The 24124-nt window shown below is 38.0% G+C and overlaps 1 protein-coding gene across 6 annotated transcripts in view; it reads right to left on the bottom strand.

The window, feature by feature from the left end:
- Positions 1 to 4618: 4618 nt before the first annotated feature.
- RCAN1 (regulator of calcineurin 1) overlaps positions 4619 to 24124 on the bottom strand; it is a 73720-nt gene continuing 54214 nt past the window's right edge. For 4 of the 6 annotated variants that reach the window (XM_038402889.2, XM_038402913.2, XM_038402917.2 and 1 more), the window contains 3 exons: positions 10552 to 10725; positions 6669 to 6828; positions 4619 to 5646 (listed from right to left, as the gene is read on the bottom strand). In XM_038402889.2, the coding sequence (XP_038258817.2) occupies positions 5474 to 5646; positions 6669 to 6828; positions 10552 to 10725 (507 nt within the window). In that variant the 3' untranslated portion in view covers positions 4619 to 5473. Of the gene's footprint in view, positions 5647 to 6668; positions 6829 to 10551; positions 10726 to 13240; positions 13730 to 18867; positions 18979 to 24124 lie in introns of those variants that run through there. The other 2 variants (XM_043507752.1, XM_038402895.2) reach the window with 2 other exon arrangements.

Raw genomic sequence — 24124 nt, 5'->3', positions numbered from 1 at the left:
CCCATACCATTTAATACATTAATATATGGTATAGGAAGGTGTATGATTATCAAGGTCCGAAGTTGTAGATTACTATCCCTTGAATTTTGGACAAAGAAGAGTGTGGATTGTGTTCAACAAGATCATGTTCATTACTAAGAAGTTTAAAGTTACGCAGCTAGTGAGAAGAAAGGATCAAAAGACTGTACATCTGGAAAAGTCACCTGTTTGACAGAAATCCAGAGATGACAGGGGCAAATGGACAAATCATGCATAGCTGTTGCAAAATGAAAAAAGAAGGTGGCGGCACGTATGTGTGTTTGCAAGGAGAATTCAGTGTAATACCAAAAGTAGTAATAGCTCTGTTGCAACCGGACGTGGTAGACGGTATGCAGAGGGTGCCACCATTTTGGGACAAAAAGAAAATACAAGGAACAGCCAACTATATGGCAGAAAGACTGAGGGATAAAACATAAGGAACAAATTAGGGAGCTATATTTTTATAGGTTAGAAAAGTAGACAGAAGGGCAAGTGACAAATATCTTCAAAGTAATCGGAAAAGTTAAAAAATGTAATTATTCACGGGGTCAGAATTTGCTAGCACAAAAAAGCCATGGGATGAAGACAAGGACTGAAGAGTTTTGACTAGATATAAAAAAAAGTTTATACTTTTTTTTACTGCTCCTCCATGCTATCCTGCCTATATACAAACTCAAAAGAGGAAGTGCTAGAACATTAAAATATCATGGTTTAGAAGCCATGGATATCAAGCTATCATGTCTTTTGTGGGGGAAGAGAGGAGCTTCAGGTCTTAAAGAGTGACAAGGGGAGTGTCTCCCAAACTTCATGGAGTCTCAGTCTGCTGGAGCATCTCCAGAGAGCCGCAGGGAAAGCATTCTATGGAAAATAGCTGCTTCCTGAGTCCCCCACTACCAGCCAGTGGAGACAAGCATGGGGACTGTAACAGCCAGGTAGTTAGACCAACAGAGGTGGTAGGGCTCCATTATTTTAGATACTTAGATACCGATTAGAGGAGACAAGTAAATGACGTAGGCCCCAATGCTGTAGTCATTGTTCAAGCAAGGGGAGTTTTGTGAGTAAAGAGATTGCAGGACTGGGGTTTTAAGTAAAACATCCTGCAAAATACAGGTGATTAGACTGGATGATGCGAAACATCCTTCTGGCTCCGCTACCCATTAGCATGATATACAACATTCTGTATTTTATTTTCAGTGTTAATATGGGTCAATGACTTGCACTTTTACAAACAATACATGAATTATACTAAATATAATTTATGTGATCATTTAAAAATGATTGTCAACAATTTTGGAGCACTGGAGCTAATACAAGATTGTAGTAAAATTGGGAGATGAAACGTAAGCCCAAAACCCGAATATTTTGATACTCAGTTCTGCATTAATAAAGTAGGATTCTACCTATTACTTTATTATTTTGATTATTTGGGGCTCCAAGGTGCAACTGGAATACAAACAAATTATAGGTAGAGAGCTTCAACTTTAACAGAACTTGTTTTGCTAAGACATTCCTTCTAGCACAATGCAGAATATAGTTTAACTATGCAGGCAAGTACTGTAGCTGGGATTTTTTTTTTTTTAAAAGGACATGAGAAATTCATTGGTAGTTCGGCACCTTACTTCTTCAGGCTTCTTTGACAATGCCAGCCTAAAGAATTAGAACCCAAAATAGTTAAGTACTTCTTGATGACTAGAAATAACAGCCTGCTTAAAAATAATTTTTGCCCTATGCATTTTTGGACTTGTCTTGACTATGAGTAAGGGCCATATTCTGTTAACACTTATGGCACTGCACACAGCTCATCTGTACCAATTTCATAAGAATGAACACACATTGGTAACCATTCTTATATGCATGTGATTTCTTGAATGGCAGAATATCATTTTCATTTTGCTGGAGTTTCATGAGAGTGAGTGAGACTCTTATTAAAAAAAAAAACAACCCAAAAACAAAAACCAGACAATAAGCAAAACAGAGTGGAACTAGCCAGACACAGCAACTTCCATGTATTTGTTTCTAAAAAGTGAAACAACTTAAGGAGGTGTGCTAGTTAAAGCACACTGGTCCAATTAATCCTGTAGTTTTAGTTATATTGTCTTATCAAGAGCCAAATTATTCCCACTGATGTGTAAATGGTTTCCATTGAATTCAATTGGAGATGCTTGTCTATATTAGAGGCAGAATGTTGCTACTCACAATAAATGTAAATAATGCCAATTGTAAGATACTGATACATCACAGAGTTTCTATGCAGAAGGCAATGTAAAAGACTAACTGACATCAAAAACTCCTTTCTCCACATTTTTATTTTAGAATAAAAGAATTCTTACCCTGGGTTAAGAGGTGGCCCTTTAATGTATTTTGCATGCCTCGTAATGTTTTGTAATGACTAGGCTTGCTGGCTACGTATATGAAACTATTCAAATGTTGACACTATGAAAAATATTTTTGAAGAGATTAAATAATGTTGTAAAAGACTATCAAACTGGATTCTCCCCCCCAATAATTAATATTAAATTTGGCTGGCAAGGATGTGAGCCTACTAAATAAGCGGGGACAAAGTCCTTATCCTGACGTAAGTATATTTTTGGATGCTTGAAGTTTAAACATTTTTACACCAAAATCTTTAACTATTGCTTCATGCATAAACAACACGACATTTATAAGTAGACAATCCAAATATTTTAATTTAAATATGTCCCATACTATACAATCTTATAAAATACCAGTTTGTCTTAACAGAACAGCTGTTATTTTCATACAGAAACAGAGTGATCCATACACCACATTGGTGCTAAGAGAACAGACACAGGCCAAGATACACAAACTGGGGGTGGACAGCAAGATGGGCAGTTACCGTCCAGCAATCCATGTTCACAAACATAGTTGGGAGTGGCAGAAACTGCAGCCAGCCCAAATCATTCATAGTTCTGAACCTGAATGACTACCTTCAACCTCCATGATGCAGAATGTCTCAATGTGTACGAACATTCAAAATCATGTCACTGTTTGTTTTACATTCTCTTTTCTATTGAAGATAACTGATGCATCTTGGCAGTCCCATAGAAGCAACAGTAACAGCACCCTGTGTCCAGGATCTATGCTGGCAGTGGAAGAGGAGGTGGAGGAGAATGCTACAGAAATTAGCCCAAAGGTTTTGTGCTGAATGAAGGGCAAATATAAAACATCTGCATCAAATCTAGCAGCAGTGTCTTTGGCTACATGGGAAGCCTTAGAAAGCTATACTAGAGACATTTGTGTGCTTCGATGTTTCTCTAGTTTGGTCATTGTATCCTGCACTTAAAAATAAAAAGAACAAAGAATGTCATGCATTGCAGTCTGATGTTTACACTTCACTAAACACAAAAGTAGCTCATGTGCCCCTAAATTTATATACTGTATGAAATCAGCAGTAAAACACAGCCTGACCTAAAGCTATGCTGGGTGACATTCTACACCTGCAAACTTTGTATCAAACAGCATAGCATACACAGGGAGAGCATCTCTCTCTCTCCGTCACAGATAGGAACCAAAACTCAGCATCAGTCTGTGTGCATGCATGCTTACTGTAAATCTAATCCATCAGAATAGGGCCCTACAACTCCAGACTATTACTGAGGTTTAACAGGTTTCTGTTCTCTTTGGTCACAATAACATTGTGCGTCTTGGTCAGCACAATCGTAGGCTTTTAGTGGTGTGGAGTTTATACTGTATTATCAGTTGGAATGATTGTACAAATTCATCAGTACACACAGTATTGTACTCTTTATAACATTTGTCTATTTTTACCCAAAAGCGTATTATGTTGGGCCTCCAAGTCAACATTAACTACAAATGGCACATCATAATGCATTTCATTTTAATGCAACAACAGCTACAATGCTGATCCCAACCCTAGTCTTGCTACTAATGAAGCTAATGGCAAAGTTGCCACTGACTTCAAAAAGAGGACCAGGGTCTTTATTTCTAAAAACATGTCTGAACCCCCCAAATACCTCTCCTTCTAAAAGAGAAACATGTCCTCCCCCAACAGTATATTTTGTTAATATATTAGTATATTTTTAAAAAGTATTAAAATATTTCAAAGTCAGAATCTCCGTTTTAAAAGCAGATTCTTGGAAACACTTGAACTGGTATAGCATGTATTTGTTTGTTATGTAAACATGACAGAAAACTTGTACATCATTCGCCACTGTCCTTAAAACAGTACTCAAGCCAAACAGAATGAAAGCTTGTCTGTTCCCACAGCAAGCCATCACCTGAACTGATAAAGCATGCATTATTACTTGGTACTAAGCATTTCTAAATGCCAGCCTGTTTTGGAAACAAAGCCAAAAGAGAATACATATTGGACGGACATGGCCATTAGATAAAATACAAGTGTTCAGCTAGTATAACAATCCCATCACAAATTAATGGGGAAAAGGCACTCCATCCCTCTCAAACATACCACACATCTGTCATCTATTTCACATCATGTGTGTTGAATCTCTGTTAAAATGTAACTGCACCAGCTACAATGTACAAGTTAATGTAAAAAGTAATACAGCTCAGGTTTTCTTCCTCTGCCATACTGCTCACTGAAAACTGTACACTGCTGTGAATATATAGTACTAGCTTTATTTACATGTTTAAGAATTTTGTTTTTCAAAAAGGAGAAAATCAAAATAATTGAACCAGCATTACTTAAAAACGTATAACTTAAAGTTTAAATAACTTAAAATCCACTTACTTGAACAATTTTCCTATTGCACAGTTTTTTCCATAACTTTGCTAGACAAAACCCCACATAAGCATTTATCAACAGATTAAAATTTTAAAAGCACAAATTATATTGCACCAAAATAAGGTGCTACATAAATTGTATGTCCACTGGAAACTGGGTACCAATAAAACATACATACAGTAAGAAACCCAGGATGCTGAGAGATAAGCATTGAAGACAACTTCCCAGATTTCAAAAAGCGTGAAGTGAGAAACTATATAGAAAATAACGCAAAGTTATTTTTGAACATCAGTAAACAACATGCACAAAACAACCTAAAGAAAAATGTTTACAATTCCCATATCTTTAAACCATCTCAGTATCACATGTACTTCACATATGTCTAGCCTATGAATTAGAGGCGTATTGTGTGAGATAGAACAAAGAAAGCTTTCCCCATCTGTTTTATAATGAAGCAACGTAGGAATCCTTAAAAAGGAAGGTTTCTCAAAATGCCTTTTTCTGATCACCCTAACTCTGATCTGGAAGTTTATTTTAGTTCCATACATATTAACCAACGTGCAGCATTAAAAACAATGAGGAAACTTCCAGTGTTTTCTGAGTTAAATTACATTGGAATATCTCCTACTATTGCTGCAGCCACTGCCACCAAAACTGTGACCTGACACTTCCATAGTAAGCATTTTTCTTGTATACGTCTACTTGAAACCCTTGAAAGTTAGAACCACTTCAACTTAAATGAGTAGGAGTATACTCCGGCCTTCTTGTCTGAATAATTTTTGGTTTGGGTTTCTTCATGCCTTCCTCTTCCTCCTCCACTTCATTTTCCTGGTCACTCTCACATACGTGGACAACAACACTGGGAGTAGTGTCAGTTGCAGCATGGAGTTCATACTTTTCTCCTGAAAGTTAGAACATTAGCAAAACTGGTCAAAAAAGCTCCATTCTACACAGTAAGCACAGAACAAACAGTCTACATTTAAAAAACTACAACAACAAAGAGTCCTTGTGGCATCTTGGAGACTAACAAATTTGTTTGAGCATAAGCTTTCATGGGCTAAAACCCACTTCATCAGATGCCTGGAGTGAAAAATACAGAAAGCAGTATAAATATTACAGCACATGAAAAGATGGGAGTTGCCTTACCAAGTGGGGGGATCAGTGCTAACGAGGCTAAATCAATTAAGGTGGAAGTGCCCTATTCTCAATAGTTGACAAGAAGGGGTGAATATCAAAGGAGGAAAACTACTTTTGTAGTGCTAATGAGGCGAACGCAATCAAAGTAGATGTTGCCCATTTCCAACAATTGACAAGAAGGTGTGAGTATCATTGTCCTACTGTTCTTACAGTGAGGAAGTATTTCCTGAGATTTAATCAAAAATCTTCTATGCTCTCTGATTTCAAAAAAACCTCTATCAAATGGATACAACACAATGTCACAGTGGTGTGAGACTTAGTATGTGCAACGTCTGCAAATCCTCTGATGAAAGTGGCTAGAGCTATATCAGTTATTAATTTACTGTCAGATTATTGAACAACAGCAACGGTGTTTAAGTAGTAGCTATATAGTTAAAATATAAATATTTTACAAGTGCCATTTTATTTCTGGGGAAACTTATGTTAGAGTTACAATTTTATTTTAAATTTTATAATCTTATCATTCATGTTGTATAACAACTCAGCAAGAGTGTTTTGTTCTGGCAAGGATATTCCTTTGGAAATTTTTATCTTTTTGATACAAAAAGGTGATTTCAGAAAACAATCCTTGACATAAAAAACTTCAGAGTGTTTTCTGTAGATAGTAATTTAATTGATAATGAACAAATATTTTGGAGGAAAAATCTTTTGGAATTATTACTAGTATTCCAAGTCATTTTTTACTCAAACTCAAGTATTAAAACTTTAAGCTCAGAATCCTTCTTACCTGGCCCTAACTTGGAGATAGCATAAAGAAGGTCATAGTTAATGACTGGCGTAGCATCTTCTACTTGTTTCCAACCAACAGGAGGAGAGGCTGGAGGTGAAATCAAAAACTGTTTGTCTGGTTTTGGTGGAGCCAAATGCGAGCTTCCAATGTGCAAAGTCTGGGAGAATAAAACAAATGATTAACGGAAAATTAAATGTCATTTGCATGGAATTTAAAGTTTGAACAGATATACTACAACAAGCACTCAAGGTGGCAGTATGTAACAATGTGTGATAACGTATCAAACATACAAATTCAAAACCACCTTGCTGACAATGCTGTCAAAACATGCAGTGAAATGTGCATATCTGCTTTTTTTTCATTTTTATTTTAATATATAGTTATTTCATCAGAGAAAAATCTGCTCCCAGAAGACCAAAATAGAGGGAAATTAAAAAGGGGCTGTAAGGTCTAATGATAAATGGTGTTGAAACTTATTATCACAAGTGGTGAAAATTCCAGAAGGTATATAAATAAACTGGCTCCTTCAGGATTGTCCCTGAGGACATTTGAAACAAACACAAAGGATACCAAAATGAAAGGAACACTCAGATTGATTTTCCCATGAAAAGTTAAAAAAGGGGTGCCTAATGATAGCAGCTGAAAGTGCACACATTTTCAGAGCTGAGGTACAGTTCGAAATCTCCTTGGTATTACCTACACTCAGGAATCCAGCATTCAGTAACCCACTGATGACCCATATAGATGCACTGGTGAAAACCCTTAAGTGTAAATAAGAGTATGCAGGGGTTTGCACCAACTAGTGCAACCATTCAGGATTTAGAAATGTGACAGGGTCGGGCCAGATGGCTATAGGAGAGTAATAGAAGGCAGATATATTAGCCCCAGGCTAAGTAGGTCCCTTTTCCCTGGGTAAGGTAACCGGGAAGGTTCCAGAACAATCAGGAACCTTCTGGAGACAATTAAGACAGGCTGATTAGAACACCTGCAGCCAATCAAGAAGCTGCTAGAATCAATTAAGGCAGGCTAATCAGGGCACCTGGGTTTTTAGAAAAGGAGCTCACTTCAGTTTGTGGTGTGTGTGAGGAGCTGGGAGCAAGAGGAACTAGGAGCTGAGAGTGAGAACGTGGACTGTTGGAGGACTAAGATGTACAAGCATTATCAGACACCAGGAGGAAGGTCCTATGGTGAGGATAAAGAAGGCGTTGGGAGGAGGCCATGGGAAAGTAGCCCAGAGAGTTGTCGCACAGCTGTTTTAGAAGGCACTCTAGACAGCTGCTTTCCACAGAGCCCTGGACTGGAACCCGGAGTAGAGGGCGGGCCCGGGTTCACCCCAAATCCTCCCAACTCCTTGTCAGACACTGGAGGAGTTGACCTGGACTGTGGGTTGAGAAAAATGGCCAAGCTGAGGGCTGCCGTGAAGCTCCAAGGTGAGGAAATCCGCCAATAAGCGCAAGACCCCAAGGTAGAGCAGGAACTTTGTCACAGAAAGTATTGACCAGAAATCAGTATAGCTCTATATAACGATACAGACCCCTGCACACTCTTGTCTATATTTAGGAATCACTGCCAATACAGCTCTACAGGCCAACCCTGTCTGCTGAATCAAGGGCTATTTCTGAGACTGGAAAAGATCTAACTTCCAAGCCAGTGTTATATGCATCTCTGTATAACAATCAGAGCAGTGTTTTCTTTGCAACTCCATAGGCATCAGGTTTGCTGAGAACCCACTTCATGCTATAAGAACTATGCTCAAGAATGTAAGCTTTGACTGAAGAAAAATTACATTTCTAACTGTTATGATTGCAGAGAGCATCAAACATTAACCAAGCGTAAACTATGCAGGTAAGTAAGCGTAAGAGTTTGTGCATAGCCAAAATAATTGGTCATCTCAAAGGGGAGTTAACTTATCAAATGATTACCTTATCTAATTACAAAATAATTCCCCAATATCATTTACTATTTAGTTACTTTATGTAGTGTAGTTGGGTCCCAGGATATTAAAGATAAGGTGGGTGGGGTAATATCTTTTATTGGACCAACTTATGTTGGTGAGAGAGACAAGCTTTCGAGCCATACAGCGCTCTTCTTCAGGTCTAGGAAAGGTACTGCAAGCACCGCAGCTAAATGCAAGGTGGAACTGATTGTTTAGTATAGGTTGTTAGCACATATTCTATTCCAAGGGACCATTCAAGGTAGAGTGGCCCACTAACAGTCCTTTGCAGTCATAGGACGAAAAGAGGATTTAGTTGGTTACAGATCATTGTAATAAGCCATGGTTCTAAAGTTTTGGTCCAGTAAAAGATATTACTTCATCCACCTTGTCTCTCTATTTAGTTGCTTATCATTTTGGCAGAAATCTCTAGCTAATGCATTTATCCAACATAATTCCCACACCTTTCCCCAGGTCCCAAAGCTAACTGTCACTACTCAAGCTGCCAACTATGTTGTCAGTACAAATCCATATAGCATCTTAAAAAATATAAACGTATATATTAAACATCTCAAACTAAACTTATTACCACAAGGGATACAATACTAGTACAGTAAAAACTTTTTAAATCTGGCATGTTGGGGATAATGGGGGGGTGCCAGCAAGTGAAAAATGCCAGTTAAAGAGAGTTTGGGTGTGGGTTCCCATTGGTTCCCAGCCAATGGCAGCTGTTGAGCAAGGGGCAGCGTGCAGAGCCATCTGACGGGTCTCCACCTAGGAGTAGCTGGAACAAGTCACTGCTTGTGAGGAGCCTCCTGAGGTAAGCACTCCCCCAGATCCCGCACCCAAACTCCCTCTCAGAGCCCATGCCCGCACCCCCTCCTGCGCCCCATCCCCCACTCTCGCACCCCCTTCTGTACTCCGAACCCCTTGTGGCCATTCTCTGCGTAGGAGCAGCGGCTTCTGGGGAGCCATGCAGAGCCAGGTACGGAGCCTGCTGGCTCCACACCAACTGGACGGACTATAAACTGGACTTTCTATCAAGATCAGAAAAGCCGGTTTATAGAGCTTTCCAGATGGTACAGGGCCAGATAATACAGCTTTTACTGTACTAGTTATTGAAATTTAATTCAATAAAGCCTTCCATTCCAGTGAATAAATGTATCTGAAGCTGCAACAGAATCTTCTGTTGCTGCACTATAAAATGCAGAATATCCAGGGAGTGTTGCTAACAATTTGGCAAAGAGTAGACATGCTTTCAGTGATGTATTTCCCCCCCCCCCCGCAAGTGAAATTTGACAGTTATTTTGTTTAAAACCATCTTTGTTTTATGACCCTGGATATCTTTAAGTATCTTATTAGGAGTTCTGGGGTTACTAGATTTTCAATTAAAGCTAGCTGAAAAGTGTCAAAATTTCTTCAACAGAAAAAGAAGTTCCAATAAAATGGAAGTTTTTGCAACAATATTTAATTTTGATTGAAACTGCTGAAAAATTTCAGAATATTATGAAAGAAGAAATTAGGAAGAGATGAACACTCCCCTCTATCAGTAGAAAAAAATTAAAGCAGTGAGAGAAAATGGTTTTTATATTCAATAAAATCAAGTGTTCTGAATATTCCCAAAAGTTGTTTGAAATTTTACAAAATATACTCCTTCCCGTTTACTCAACCAGCTCTTGGTATGATAGTGTTGAGTACTAGATATCTTCCCCCTTATCCCAAGACAGCGCAAACAATACACAAGCAGGCAGAAACCCAACATATTCATTAGCCTCCAAACACTCCTAAGTTTGGAGGTACCTACCTGATGTTTTCTCCAATCAATTTGGTCACTAATGAATGCTACAAATTTTCACAGGTCTTCAAAAAAAAAATTGTGAACTACAACAGCATAAGACTCAATGGCAAAATGATTACATTTACACAGAAATGCTTGGTAAAACATACCTGAGCAAAATACAGTTTTATTTCCTTTCCAAGAAATTCTGTCTTATGTAGCTGGATTCTAGCATCTGCGGCTGATAAAGGGTTGCTGAAGTTTATTCGTACTCTTTTGAAGCTCTTAAAATACTGAAAGGTGATATCTTTGTCATATGTTCTAAAGAGAGATTCAAATTTGGCCTGTAAAAAATATATAAATTTTTATATATATATATATATATATATATATATATATATATATTTTTTTTTTTAAAACAAAAGAAGCCATGTACATGCCACAACCCTTTTTTCTTCTAATTTATTCTCATTCCCTCAAGGACAACTGCTGATTACGATGGACTGCCGTTAACAGTGGCATGCTAAAATATTTTATTAGAGAATATGGTAAGCCATTCAAAATAAATCAATCATCATTTATTTACAACATAGCAGCTGCTTTTTTTCTTGCTGAAATAATAGTGCTTTCAAGGTAGAAGAAAAGATTACAAATGAGTAAAATATATTGCATGTCTACTGGCTTCTGTCTCAATTTTGTGGCATGCTAAAAAAAAGTACTATTCACAAGTGATGAAGATCGTGGAGTTTTAATTGCTTAGTTTACTTTATATAGAAATATCTATAAAAAAGCAGGCAAAGTAAATTGAGGGCCAAAAGTCCTTACTCAAGTAAAACTCCTGTTCGGTAGACATGAAAACTGAATATTGTTCAGTGCTAAACTAAAATGTGCTTGTTTTTAAGGTAACCAGACACCTCAGTAATGTTATGACATAAGAAAACTATTTTTTGTACTTATTTTTAATTTAGGGAAATGAAGTGTCCTTAAGGAAATTTTAGTTATAACAACACACAGTAATTCTATAACACCCTCCATCTATGGATCTCAAAGAACTTTACAAACGAAGACTCAATTCCTTTAGTAAAGAAAGTATTGTTCTAATTACACAGACATGGAAACAGAAATGAGGGTCTTGCCCAACGTTAAAACAGTACATTTGTTGCAGAGTGGGCACAGAACCCAGCCCTTCTGACTCCAAAACCTTGTATTTTTATCGGTGTGAACCAATGACTTAGCCATCCTATCTGGATGGCAGTATGAAACTAAATCCATCAAAAGTTGGCAGTCTTCATTGACTATTTGAGTAACTAATGTTTGAGCTTTTAGAGCACATGGGCAGCTATCCAAACCAAACTCAGCTTTTTACATTATTTATGAAGAATGTTTCCATTTTTACTTCAGGGTGCTGAGGGGAGGGGAAGGGAAAGAGAGTCTATGGCTGGCATGCTTGCTGTTTCAGACTTATTTTAAGCACAATGACCCGCTATGTACAGCCCTTAGTAGTAAGTGATGTTTTAGGTATTGACATTTTGTATTTTACTATTTCACAGAATCTTACTGATCAGAATGTTCTGATTTCATGTTCATCTTTCAACTGCATTCAGTTTAATCACTGATTTTGGATAAGGCTACATAGAAGGGTATAACAAAATAGCATAATATATATTTTTCTTGAACACTTAATTTCCTTATTCTCTTATATAAACCTTTTGGTTATAGTTTTTTATTTAAGCTAAGCGTGGTTCTAACTCTCAACAACTTGCTACTGCTATCCCAAGACTCTAAGTAACAAATATATATTAGACAAAAGCCAAATATTTCATGTATGCATGTTAACTCAAAACTATCCTGTCTCTTAGTGTTCTAATAAAAGCGAGCTGTATGTAAACTCCAAGTAGTTTTAATACAATTCTCAAGAATAGAACCCTTAGCACAGGAATTACTTGTTATTGTTAGCTTTTTACACTGGAAAGAAAACTGCTTTGTATTTCTGAAATCTAAGCCTATATATAGAAAAAAGATAAATTACACTACTTGGTGCACCAATATCTCATTCATACCTATTCAGAAAAACAGATTGGTCTATAATTCAGAATTCATATTCACCACTAAACCTTTGGAGACCGTCTAGATGATTAATGAAATGTATGGAATCTTCAATTTTATGTTAGCCAAAAAGAAAAGTCTGTAGTATTATAAAATACTCACCTCACAGATCAAACTTCCAGATGAAATCAGATGTTAGCATCACAGTGTCTACTAATAAAATCTAATTGTTCTGTGCCTGACAGATGTCTTAACACTGCTAATCAATAATTCACTGCTGTAAGTCCAACATTTGCGTGTTTGTTACTCCTTCATTCTCATCAGTTAGATAACTGGAGTGACTATGTTATGTAGCATTCCAACACTACAGCAGTATCACCAGTCTTAACAATTACAGTGCTACACCAACAATGTAATTTAAACATCTTCATATATTCTGATATAAACGAACCTGTTAGCAACATTCTAAATCTAAACATAATTGAAAATGCCTTCAAATGAAGTTTTTTCAACTCATACTCACAATTACATGCATATATACACATTATTTTTATGGACAGACAAGTATTTGAAAAAGCCAAAGATAAATATCTTAAATTCCATATGATACATTAAGACTGAAACATAATACACAAAATACACATTTGCAGACTACAACCCGTTAACCTCTTAAATAGTTCTTCCCTACTTCTTAAGCATTATCTGTTTAATGTTTTAAACAGCACAGTATTTTTCAACTATTTTAGAACAGCACCTATCTTTCAGCATTTAAGAAATTCACAGAACTAAAACTCAACTTTAAAAAAGCCATACCCTCGTTTCAATTTGATTGAAGACATCGCTGTCTGCCACACAGGCAATTAGGGAACCAAAACTGTAGTTAAGGTTCCTGAAATGCATTTTGTGCTTCACTAAAGCAACGACAGCAGTTCAACACAAATCCAAGGCAATTACTTTTAAGGAGGCTGTTGGTTCTGTAGACAGTGTTTATAAAGGAAAAAGTCCAACCCCCTCAAAAAAGCTTTCAGTGCATCCCATAAGTGACAGCAAATTCCTGAACAAAGTCCTGCATGCTTTAAGGCAGTCAGGGACAAAATGTAAGCGACTACTGGAAAGAGGTGACATCAGCACATTAGTCAGCTTTCCTATGCTAATTAACTTTGCTTTGGAAGATGGAAAAAACAGCTGAGGTTTGCACAGCAGCTGCTTTATCAACTCCTCTTGCAGCATAGTTTCCATTGGTAGTAATTCCATTCAGCACTCAGACAACATGCTCTTCACTTGAATGGGCCAGCCCATCTTAAGATGGAAAATGTTACTGCTAACAGCTCAATGTCTACAGTAATAAGCAGTAATTAGCCAGCAGGGAAATTTCAAGACTTTGGAAATCAGAAAACAAATCCCTTAGTAAATTTAGTCCTTGTACTTTCTGAAAACGTACAAGAAGTTTTAAGTTAGGGATTAGAGGAAATCTATTTTGAAAAATATGTTTTTCAATGAAATACTTTATAGTGGAAATTCATTTTGAAATACCTTTTCCAATTAAACTTTACAGAGTAATTTCCTGCTTCCACTTTATTTGATTCTCTTATGGTCTCAAGGCCCTGTAATATGAAATCATACAAGAGCTCAATTAGTAGTTTATTATTAGGATTTTAATACAAAACCCTAATTCTCATTGGTGTAAGACTGTAAAGCCTACACTTATATCCCCTGTTCAATGAATTCAGAGTGTTGTTTGGAGAAAGTTTCCAGAGAATAAAGCAAGATGGAGAGATTTAAATCAAGGCTATTTAAGTCACTGATTTAAAATATTTATATCAGATCAGATGGAGCCTTTGGAAAGCTAATTTGAAAATCTGTGCTATTGCAACTATACATTTTAATCTAATGAACAAAATTACAAATGCTTTTTTTAAGTTAGTTTATTTTAGTATAAAATCTACTACAGTTAAGATATCTTATTTGAATTTTACAAAGCAGCTACAGGCAAAAAAACAAAACAAAACACAGACGATTAAGCGTTTGGAGGACAAGGACTAAAACCAGCATGTAACTTTACTCAAATGAATGACGTCAGTGGTACTACTCATCTGCTTAATTAAGCATGTGGATAAGTATTTGCAGCATCAGAGGCTAAAAGTTTTTAATATTTGTGTACAAAATCTTTGCCAATTCAAAACAAAATTTCTTCTTCGTTAAGAAGTTTATACTTTCAATATATTAAATTATTGTAAACTATTTTGTACACAGGCCAAAAAGTTTTCAAAACTATGAACCTAAAATTAGTCTCTCAGGCCCATATTTAGGCACTTAAAGGTAGAATTTTCAAAAGCACAAGTTACACTGAGTTCATCTGAGAACAGCCTAGCTCCATCCTCTTTGGAACCCCCTTTCAGGTAGTTGAAGGCTGCTATCAAATCCCCCCCCCACACTCTTCTTTCTGGAGACTAAATAAGCCCAGTTCCCTCAGCCTCTCCTCATAATACATGGGCCCCAGTCCCCTAATAGTTTTCATTGCCGTCTGCTGGACTCTGTCCAATTTGTCCACATCCTTTCTATAGTGGGGGCCCAAAACTGGACGCAATACTCCAGATGTGGCCTCACCCGTGCCGAACAGAGGGGAATAATCACTTCCCTCGATCTGCGGGCAATGCTCCTGCTAATGCAGCCCAATATGCCGTTAGCCTTCTTCGCAACAAGGGCACACTGTTGACTCGTATCCAGCTTCTCATCCTCTGTAATCCCCAGGTCCTTTTCTGAAGAACTGCTGCTTAGCCAGTCAGTCCCCAGCCTGTAGCAGTGCATGGGATTCTTCTGTCCTAAGTGCAGGACTCTGCACTTGTCCTTATTGAACCTCAGATTTCTTTTAGCCCAATCCTCCAATTTCTCTAGGTCACCCCCGCACCCCCTCCCAAACTCTGAACCCCTTGTGGCTGTTCCTCCACTTAGGAGCAGCAGGGACATGTCGCCGCTTCCGGGGAGCCATGCGGAGCCAGGTAAGGAGCCTGCCACCAACCGGACTACAAACAAGACTTTCAGTGAAGATCAGAAATGCTGGTTTACAAAGCTTTCTGGTTGGTAAAGTGCCGGATAACACAGCTTTTACTGTAAAAACCTTCCAAGACAGGAAAACACTAAATGCTCTGATTTGTTGCCTAATTGCAAGTTGTATAAAAATATTAATGGCAGCATTTTCTTTGCCAGTAATGCCTGCCATTTTCATCATATGGAGTGAACAGAAGTATTTTAAGAACTCTAAAAGCAAGAATACCTCTTTGAATATACATATATATCCCAAACCCCACTTCAAAAATGGAAGACTAATTAAAAAATTTCTCTATACTGATACACCCAGAAATCCAGCTTTCAGCAATGAACTGAACAAGTCAACTTAAATCACAACGGTGATATCACAGCATTAACTGACCACATACTTAGTCAAGTTATTCTAGTTCTTGTTGCAGAGTTCTATATTCAGTTTATTTCTACTCAGAAGCCTTTTATTCCTGAACATCACCTTCATGGTACAGTAAGTGTATTACTAGCCTGCCCAAAGCATGATGTTGTATTTGAATGTGGGGGTTCAACTAAGAGACAAGATTTTTTGACCATGTAACAACAATTCTAGATACATAGTTTTAGGGCCTAATCCTGCTCCCACTGTCAATGGGTAGCATTCCTCTCGGGACTTTAATGGAAACAGGATTGGACCTTAATTTGCTATGGAAAACACACACGGCATTTTCTCACAAAAGCAGTTTCCATAAGAGGTAATGGAACTAAGGAGAACTTAGTTCTATGGGAAATGAGGCATAACAAAACCTATCAGTCTTCCTGTGCTAATGTTCCTCTTCCTGTCACTGAGGCCCAAACAGGATGACTTCATGTTTCTTCCTGATGGCACAGTCACCCACATTCTGGAGACTACTTTTGAGGCTCAAAACCTGAGTGAGGCTTCTGGGTTACTGTAATACAAGTAGACAAAATCACCAAATATAACTCTGCCAAAAATAAATAAACATAAAATTGTCCTGCTCCAAAACTTCCCATATAATGTATCAACCAGGGAACAAAATGTTTTGGCTTCAATCTGAAAAGTGAAGTTTGGAAAGAGATTAGTTTAAAACATAGTCTAACCCCTTGGTGCTGTATTTTGATTAAAAGAAACAAACAGTCTACATGCTCGGAGATACTCTTAAAAATAAAACAGTATGTATTATAACAAAAAATAGTTAAACTAAAGAACTTGCTGTGTCTTTATACAAGAAAATAAATGTACACTGCCAACTATTCTGTTTTATCTAATAATGTGTTAGTAATTAAAGCAGTACTCTACCTTGAAGAACTGAATATCTATTTTAGAAGCAATCAGACGTTACAACAAAATAACTATTACAACTTCCTGATGTTGTGTGACAACTCGGTGGCAATGCTGTTTTTTGGCATTTGATATCACCACACAAATGACACATCCTGAAAGAAACATTGAAAAACAAACAAATAGAATTTCCCAGAATCTGTCTCTGGCTGCTCTAATGCAATATCACCTTTCCTTCTTCCTCACCCTTGACTACTAGGGACATGCACAATTTGATGTTTTGCCTCCATGTTGGCCTGGTGCACCAGCAGGGGGAGAAGAAAGGGGAGCCAGAGAGGGACCCTGCCTGCCTAAATTGAGGTGCATGTGGAGCCCCCGGTCCCCCCAGGGGCCGCAGGGACATGCCAGTTGCTTGCGGGAGCGGCACGAGGTAAGCACCACATGGCCAGAGCCTGCACCCCAACCCTGAGCCCCCTCCTGCACCCCAACTCCTTCCCAGACCCTATAACCCCTCTTGCACCCCAACCCTCTGCCCCAGCCCTGAGCCCCCTCCTGGAACCCACGCTCCATGCCCCCTGCACTCTAAACTCCTCCCCCAGTCCTGAGTCCCCTCTAGCACCCAAACTCCCTCCCAGAGCTTGCACCCCCACCCCATCCCAGGCACAGCCTGGAGCCCCCTCCCACACTCTGAACCCCTCATCCCCAACCATGGCAGGGGTGTTTGGGTTTGTGTGATTAGACAGTTGGCAACCTTACACTCTAGCTGGATGCAAAAAGAACCTGCTGAACATGCGACAGGGTATCAAACACATAAGTAGCACACGAGATAAGAGAAACATGGCAGCTCTGCTTTCTTAATGTTTTCATTTCCAGCCAAAGCCTCAGGGATTGTGACTGATGAAGCCCAAGTTTCTAGAAGCTGATTTCTGCCACTAAATTGCTGTGTGAGTTGAGAAGAAGGTGGCTGGAGACTACAGTCCCCTATTCTTATACCCTCTAACTACTCCTCCATTATGCTAAGTTGGTAGCAGTCTCAGGGCACAAAAGCAGACCTGAGTGGAAGCCCAAGCAGCAGGGTTTTTTTGGGAGGGTTGGGGGAGAGAGATGATGGATCACAGATAGGCGACAAGAGGATAGTGGAAATATGAATGGACAAGTGGGATAGTGGGAACATGAAGGGGAATAAGGAGACACTGAAAGCCATAGATGGTGTATAAAAGGATATCAGGAATTCCAGGGGACACATGCAAGACAAATATGAAGGGGGCACAAAAAAGAGGAAAGCCACAAACATCACCTTTTTTTAAAAAAAAGAAAAGCAGTACTTGTGGCACCTTAGAGACTAACAAATTTATTAGAGCATAAGCTTTCGTGAGATAGAGCTCACTTCATCGGATGCATTTGGCGGAAAAAACAGAGGAGAGATTTATATACACACACAAAGAACATGAAACAATGGGTTTATGCTATCACTGACTGGGAGACCAAGGAGGAAAATTTATGCAATATTAGACATTACATAATTGACAATGCTGTTAAAGAAATGGTTTGTCCTACAAGCAAAAAAACCAGAATTTCATAATCCAGCTGGGGCCTTCTTACACTTGGTGAATGTTTACACCAAACCTCAAAGGTTTCAATTCATAACCCAAACACTCCCACCTTATTATACAGTTATTGATTTTCTGTGTCTATATACTGTTTTCATTCCTGTTTTTATGTACTACATAAAGTTTAAGATAATAAAGGTTAAACACTATCCTGGAATGAACTTTCCTAATAGCATTGATAGGTTTCGTTTTTCAAAGTCAGGGAAACAAGATTATCTATACATGTCTGGTTGTATATTTTTTGCGCATGTGTGAAAATTAAAGTCAACCTCTTATCCAGATCCCAATAAAGGAACAGGAATTCATAAGTGTGTGAAAGGCATTCTAAAGAACAGGATGTGAAACACAGCCTGCATTCCTGTTTTGCACTCTGGATAAGAGGTTATTTTTAAAGGCACACTCTGCAAAAAGAACTGAAGAAATTACTCGAGGGAGAAAAAAAAAAGAGGCAAACTCAAGTTACACAAACATACAAGCAGTCATCCAAAACACACTCTACTACTCTGTACCTGTGTAAATGGGTTTCTTGAATTCTCAAACCAAATTATCAATGTTTGAGTCATACAAGAAACCTCTTTGAGCATCTCTAATTTTCCAGTCAGTGGGAGCAAGAAACTTTCCTGTAAGGAGAGAAACTAATTTAACAAGAGGCTGCTGTCTTTACATCTTTGTCAGCTGGCTGATCCACAAAAGAGTAGTAAGGACAGGGAGCTAGAGAACTTTCTTACCTCCATATAGTGAAAGTCTATGCTGGCAGTTATCAGTAAATGGGGCTTAAAAAAAGTAATATGCTAGAAAAATAGGAGAAATGCATATAAAGAGGGAGATTCTGCAATACTTTTAACAGTCAAATGTTTTGGGTTTTGGGGGTTTTTTTTATTTTTTTTATTTGGATGTTTTTGTTTTTTTATGCCTCTTTTTGGCAAGTCTAACAGGACTTACCTGTTAAAAACAATTGGCAATTCTGCCTAACATTAGACTATGTGTGGGCACCTGACAGCCTTGATCTTTCTCCTTTAGCAAGGAAAACAGTGCAAAGTAGATGCATCTTCTTCTGCAGCCATGCAAATATACAACACTCCTGCAGCTACTTTAAGTAAAGCTGTCAGTCCCTGCAGTGGCATGCAAAACCATACATGAAAGAAGTTAGGCAGTGGTTTTGCAGTTGTTCTCAATCAACACCATAATAGAGGATAAAACAAAGTATATCCCAAATAAAAAATAAGATGACCAAAAAGCAACATCACGACTAAACAGCAGAGTAAAAGATGGTTAGAAGCAAAAAGGCATCCTTTAAAAATTGGAAGTCAAATCCTAGTGAGAAAAATAGAAAGGAGCATAAACTCTGGCAAGTCAAGTGTAAATGTACAATCAGGCAGGCCAAAAAAGAATTTGAAGAGCAATTAGCTAAGCACGGAAACACTAACAGCATTTTTTTTTTCAAGTGCATCAGAAGCAGGAAATCTGCCGAAGAGTCAGTGGGGTCACTGGGCGATCAAGGTGTTAAAATAGCACTCAAGGAAGACAAGGCCACTGTGAAGAAGCTAAATGAATTCTTTACATTGTACTGAAGAAGATATGAGGGAGATTTCCAAACCTGAGATGACAGATCTGAGGAACAGTCCCATATTGGAGGGTCAATAGAGGAGGCTTTAGAGCAAATCAATAAATTAAACAGTAATAAGTCACTAGGACCAGATAGTATTCACCCAAGAGTTCTGAAGAAATTCAAATATGAAATTGGTATGTAACTTATAGCTTAAATCAGCCTCTGTACCAGATGACTGGAGAATAACTAATATAGTGCCTATTTTTAAAAAAGGCCCCAGCAACAATTCTGGCAATTACAGGCTGGTAAGCCTAATTTCAGTACCAGGCAAATTTGTTCAAACTATAGTAAACAAAATCATCAGAGATATATAGATAAACACGATATATTGTGGAAGAGTCAACACAGCTTTTATAAAGGGAAATCATGCCTCACTGATTTACTAGAATTCTTTGAGTCGATAAAAATGTGGACAACAGTGATCCAGTTGATACAGAGTACTTAGGCTTTCAGAAAGCTGTTGACAAGCAAATTATGCAGTCATGGATATGAGGGAAGGTCCTCTCATTGATCAGTTACTCATTTAACCAGTTTAACTGGTTAAAAGACAGGAAACAAAGGATAGGTCTAAATGATCAGTTTTCAAGAGGAAAAGAGGTAAATAGCAGGGTCCCCCAAGGATCTATACTGGGACCCATGTTGTACAACCTATTCATAAATGATCTGGACAAGGGAGTGAACAGCGAAGTGACAAAATTTGCTGACAATTACAAAATTACTCAAAATAGTTAAGTCCAAAGTTAAGTGAAGAGCTACAAAAAGGTATCTCACACAACTAGGCAACAAAATGGTAGATGAAATTCAATGCTGGTAAGGACAAACTAATGCACACTGGAAAGCATAATCCCAACTATACATACAATATGATGGGGTCTAAATTAACTTATCACTCAAGAAAAATCGTGGAGTCATCTTAGAGTGAACAATCCTCTGAAAACATCCATTCAATGTGCAACATCAGTCAAAAAAGCTAACAATGTTAGGAACCATTAGGAAAGGGATAGATAATAAAACAGAAAATATCATAATGCCACTATATAAACCCATGTTATGCCCGTAGCTTGAATACTGCATGCAGTTCTGGTTGCCCCATCTCAGAAAAGATACATTAGTGGGGAAAGTGCACAGAAGAGTAACAAAAATGATTAGGAGTATAGAACAGCTTCCAGACAAGGAGATATTAGAGACTAGGACTGTACAGCTTAGAAAAGAAACGACTGAGGGGGTGAAATGATAGTGATCTATAAAATCATGAACGGCGTAGAGAAAATTAAAAGGAAGGGGTCATTTGCCCCTTAACATACCAAAAACCAGGGGTCACCCAATGACATTAATAGGCAGAAGGTTTAAAAACAAACATAAGGAAGTACTTCTTCACACAATGCAGAATCAACCTCAATGCCTGGGGATATTGTGAAGGCCAAAAGGATAATTAACTGGGTTCAAAAAAGAATTAGATAATTCATGGAGGAGTTAGGGATATTCAGACTCTTATGCAACACAGGTGAGCCAATCAAACATGCTTTTTCCTTAGAGGATTTATTACACTTCCCATATTTTATACATTTATTTCAGCCTGGAAACTGACCTTTAAAAAGTATTTAAATATCAATTGATTAATATTTACCACAGAATTAATGATGGCAAAAGCAGCATGTGTGTTTAAATGGAGGAAATTGTGAAACCACAAGTCCTTTGTAGTAAGTTATACGCTGGGTTTTGTTCTTCTGGGGTCACAAGTGAGTCATAAGGGAATTATAGAATCTTTTTCCCAGAGATACAACAGCTTTTTAAATAAATAAAGGAAACATCCTACAGGGAAACACGTAGCCAGACCAAATGGATAGAAATACTTGGAAAAGAAAATCCAGTGACACTAAAGGATGATTCTGTAGTTTTTTTCTTTAGAAAATGAGAGCGTAACACTTTTGTCTTGAAACAATGCGTGTCACCACGATGAGGAAATTTAAGAGGCTGGTAATGTGAAAAGTGATTTTCTGGATTTGTAGGCCTCTTTAGAATCAGCTCTCCTCCTCTGTGGTAGAGGGAAAAATATCTCAAGAGAAGTTTAAAAAAAAAAAAAAAAAGGCAACAAACCCATCTATTTAGTAGCACATTTAAAGAGTGTAAGAATTTTTAACATAAAATAGCAATAAGGAAATTCTTGTTAAGAAATAAACTTAAATAAATAAAATAAAGAAAGAATTTCACTGGAGATAAAAGTATCTGCAAGACTACATATAGAAGAATAGAAATAAGTAATAAGTAATGTTTTTTCCTAAAGATATACACCATACATAAAAATACATTTAAAACTTCAGGGGTGAATTTATTACTCTGCTGTGGAATACAGGAAGCATCAGATATTCTTCCCACTACTATACCTAGGAAAAAATGAAAGCCGCTTGAAAACAGAGTTTTAGAGGGTATTAGTTTGAACATGAGGTCTGGGGAAAAGCTAGACAAAATTAACAACAAATAATAGGTATTTAAGCCAAATTAACTATTAGAAAGAAAAAAGGGGCACATGGTATAAAACAGGAACTAAACCAAAAAGTGGTCCATTAGAAATTTGAGTGAGGTTGTGCACATAGCATATGAAGAATACTTTATAGCTGTTTATCCCTTACAAAACAGTTATTTAGAAAGAGGTACAATCTGTATGGCTGAATTATTCTGTAGTGTATCACAGTAACATCTAGAGCCCTATTGTGCCCAGTGCTGCATGAACTCAGAATGGAGCCATATTCCTTGCCCCAAGGGCTTACAATTCAAATTTGGACCAGATAGAACCGATTCTCCATCTTACCAGAGCTCTGTTTGGCTAAGGATTAGGGGTAGGTGGTCAAGATGACGGGGAGAAATGGGGGAGGCGGAGGAAGGTGGCTTCATGCCACCTTTACACTTCTTCATATCTACACTTCACACAGCTGGAGTGCAGCCACACTCTAGCCCTTCCCCAGTACAACTCCTATGCCAGGGGCTGGTGAGAAGTGTAGGGTCATGTCTACATCACCTGAGGAAATCCCTATGCTAGGCTTGTATCCTGGCAAGGGAAACATGCTGTCATTAAGCTACTGGAGCAGCATAAAGGGTATTTATCACAAAGGGATATTAATCACAAAGAATTGGCCCCCAGTAGTTCAGTATTGGTGAAATTAACGTTTAAATAAGTGGCGAGGTATCTAGGATCCATCTTAGACAGGTACAGACATGTACCTGGATGGAGGATGGAGAGAAGAGGTAAGAAGTGGAAAGGCAGATTTGAGAGTCCTGGCATAAAGATGCTAGAGCCACATGAGCTGATGAAAACTCCCAAAGTAAGGGTGCAGAATGACAGAGGGAGGCAAAGCAGCTATGTGGAAACCCAAGGTGATGGAAGGGGAAAGAGTATTGGCAGTGGATCCATACTGTTCTGTATTTGATAGTCAACTCTAAGCCCCAATACCTAACCTGCCTTACTCCTCAAAACCCTCTGATGCTATTACAGAATGAGCCCAAGTCGAGTGATGCTCCACAGTGCACAGGAATATTCAAACTAGACCTTTAATTGTCTGGCATCCCCTTGCATAGTAGGCCCAAAAGAGCTGTGCTGCGTTTTGAGTCCTATGTCTTTCATGGCAATTTGGGCTCAATGTTACTTAAAATGTAGTTTGCTCATTTATTCCGATGTGTATTTTTTTTTAATTACACTTTATAAAAATACTTCCCAGAAATCTATTAAAGAAAACAGGAGGGATATATGAAATCTAGACTGAATGGGGAGGGGGGGAGGAAGAGTAATAGCCCAGGCTCTCAAATTTTAACTTTACATGGATAAAAAGAAAAAGGAGTACTTGTGGCACCTTAGAGAACAACAAATTTATTTGAGCATAAGCTTTTGTGAGCTACAGCGGATCCGATCGGATGCATCCGATGAAGTGAGCTGTAGCTCACAAAAGCTTATGCTCAAATAAATTTGTTAGTCTCTAAGGTGCCACAAGTACTCCTTTTTTCTTTTTGCGAATACAGACTAACACGGCTGCTACTCTGAAACTTTACATGGATAGTGTTATGTAATTAAAAGATTTGAAAAGTGTACTGTAGTAAATTGAATAAACTAAGTCTCAATGTCAACCTTGAGAGAGCATTCTGTTCTATTAAATATTTGCTGAGAA

The sequence above is a fragment of the Dermochelys coriacea genome, chromosome 1 (genome assembly GCF_009764565.3).
Source record: "Dermochelys coriacea isolate rDerCor1 chromosome 1, rDerCor1.pri.v4, whole genome shotgun sequence".
NCBI classification, from domain to species: domain Eukaryota; kingdom Metazoa; phylum Chordata; order Testudines; family Dermochelyidae; genus Dermochelys; species Dermochelys coriacea.
The sequence above is the reverse complement of the archived record's forward strand: the minus strand, read 5'-3'. Positions and strand labels throughout refer to the sequence as shown.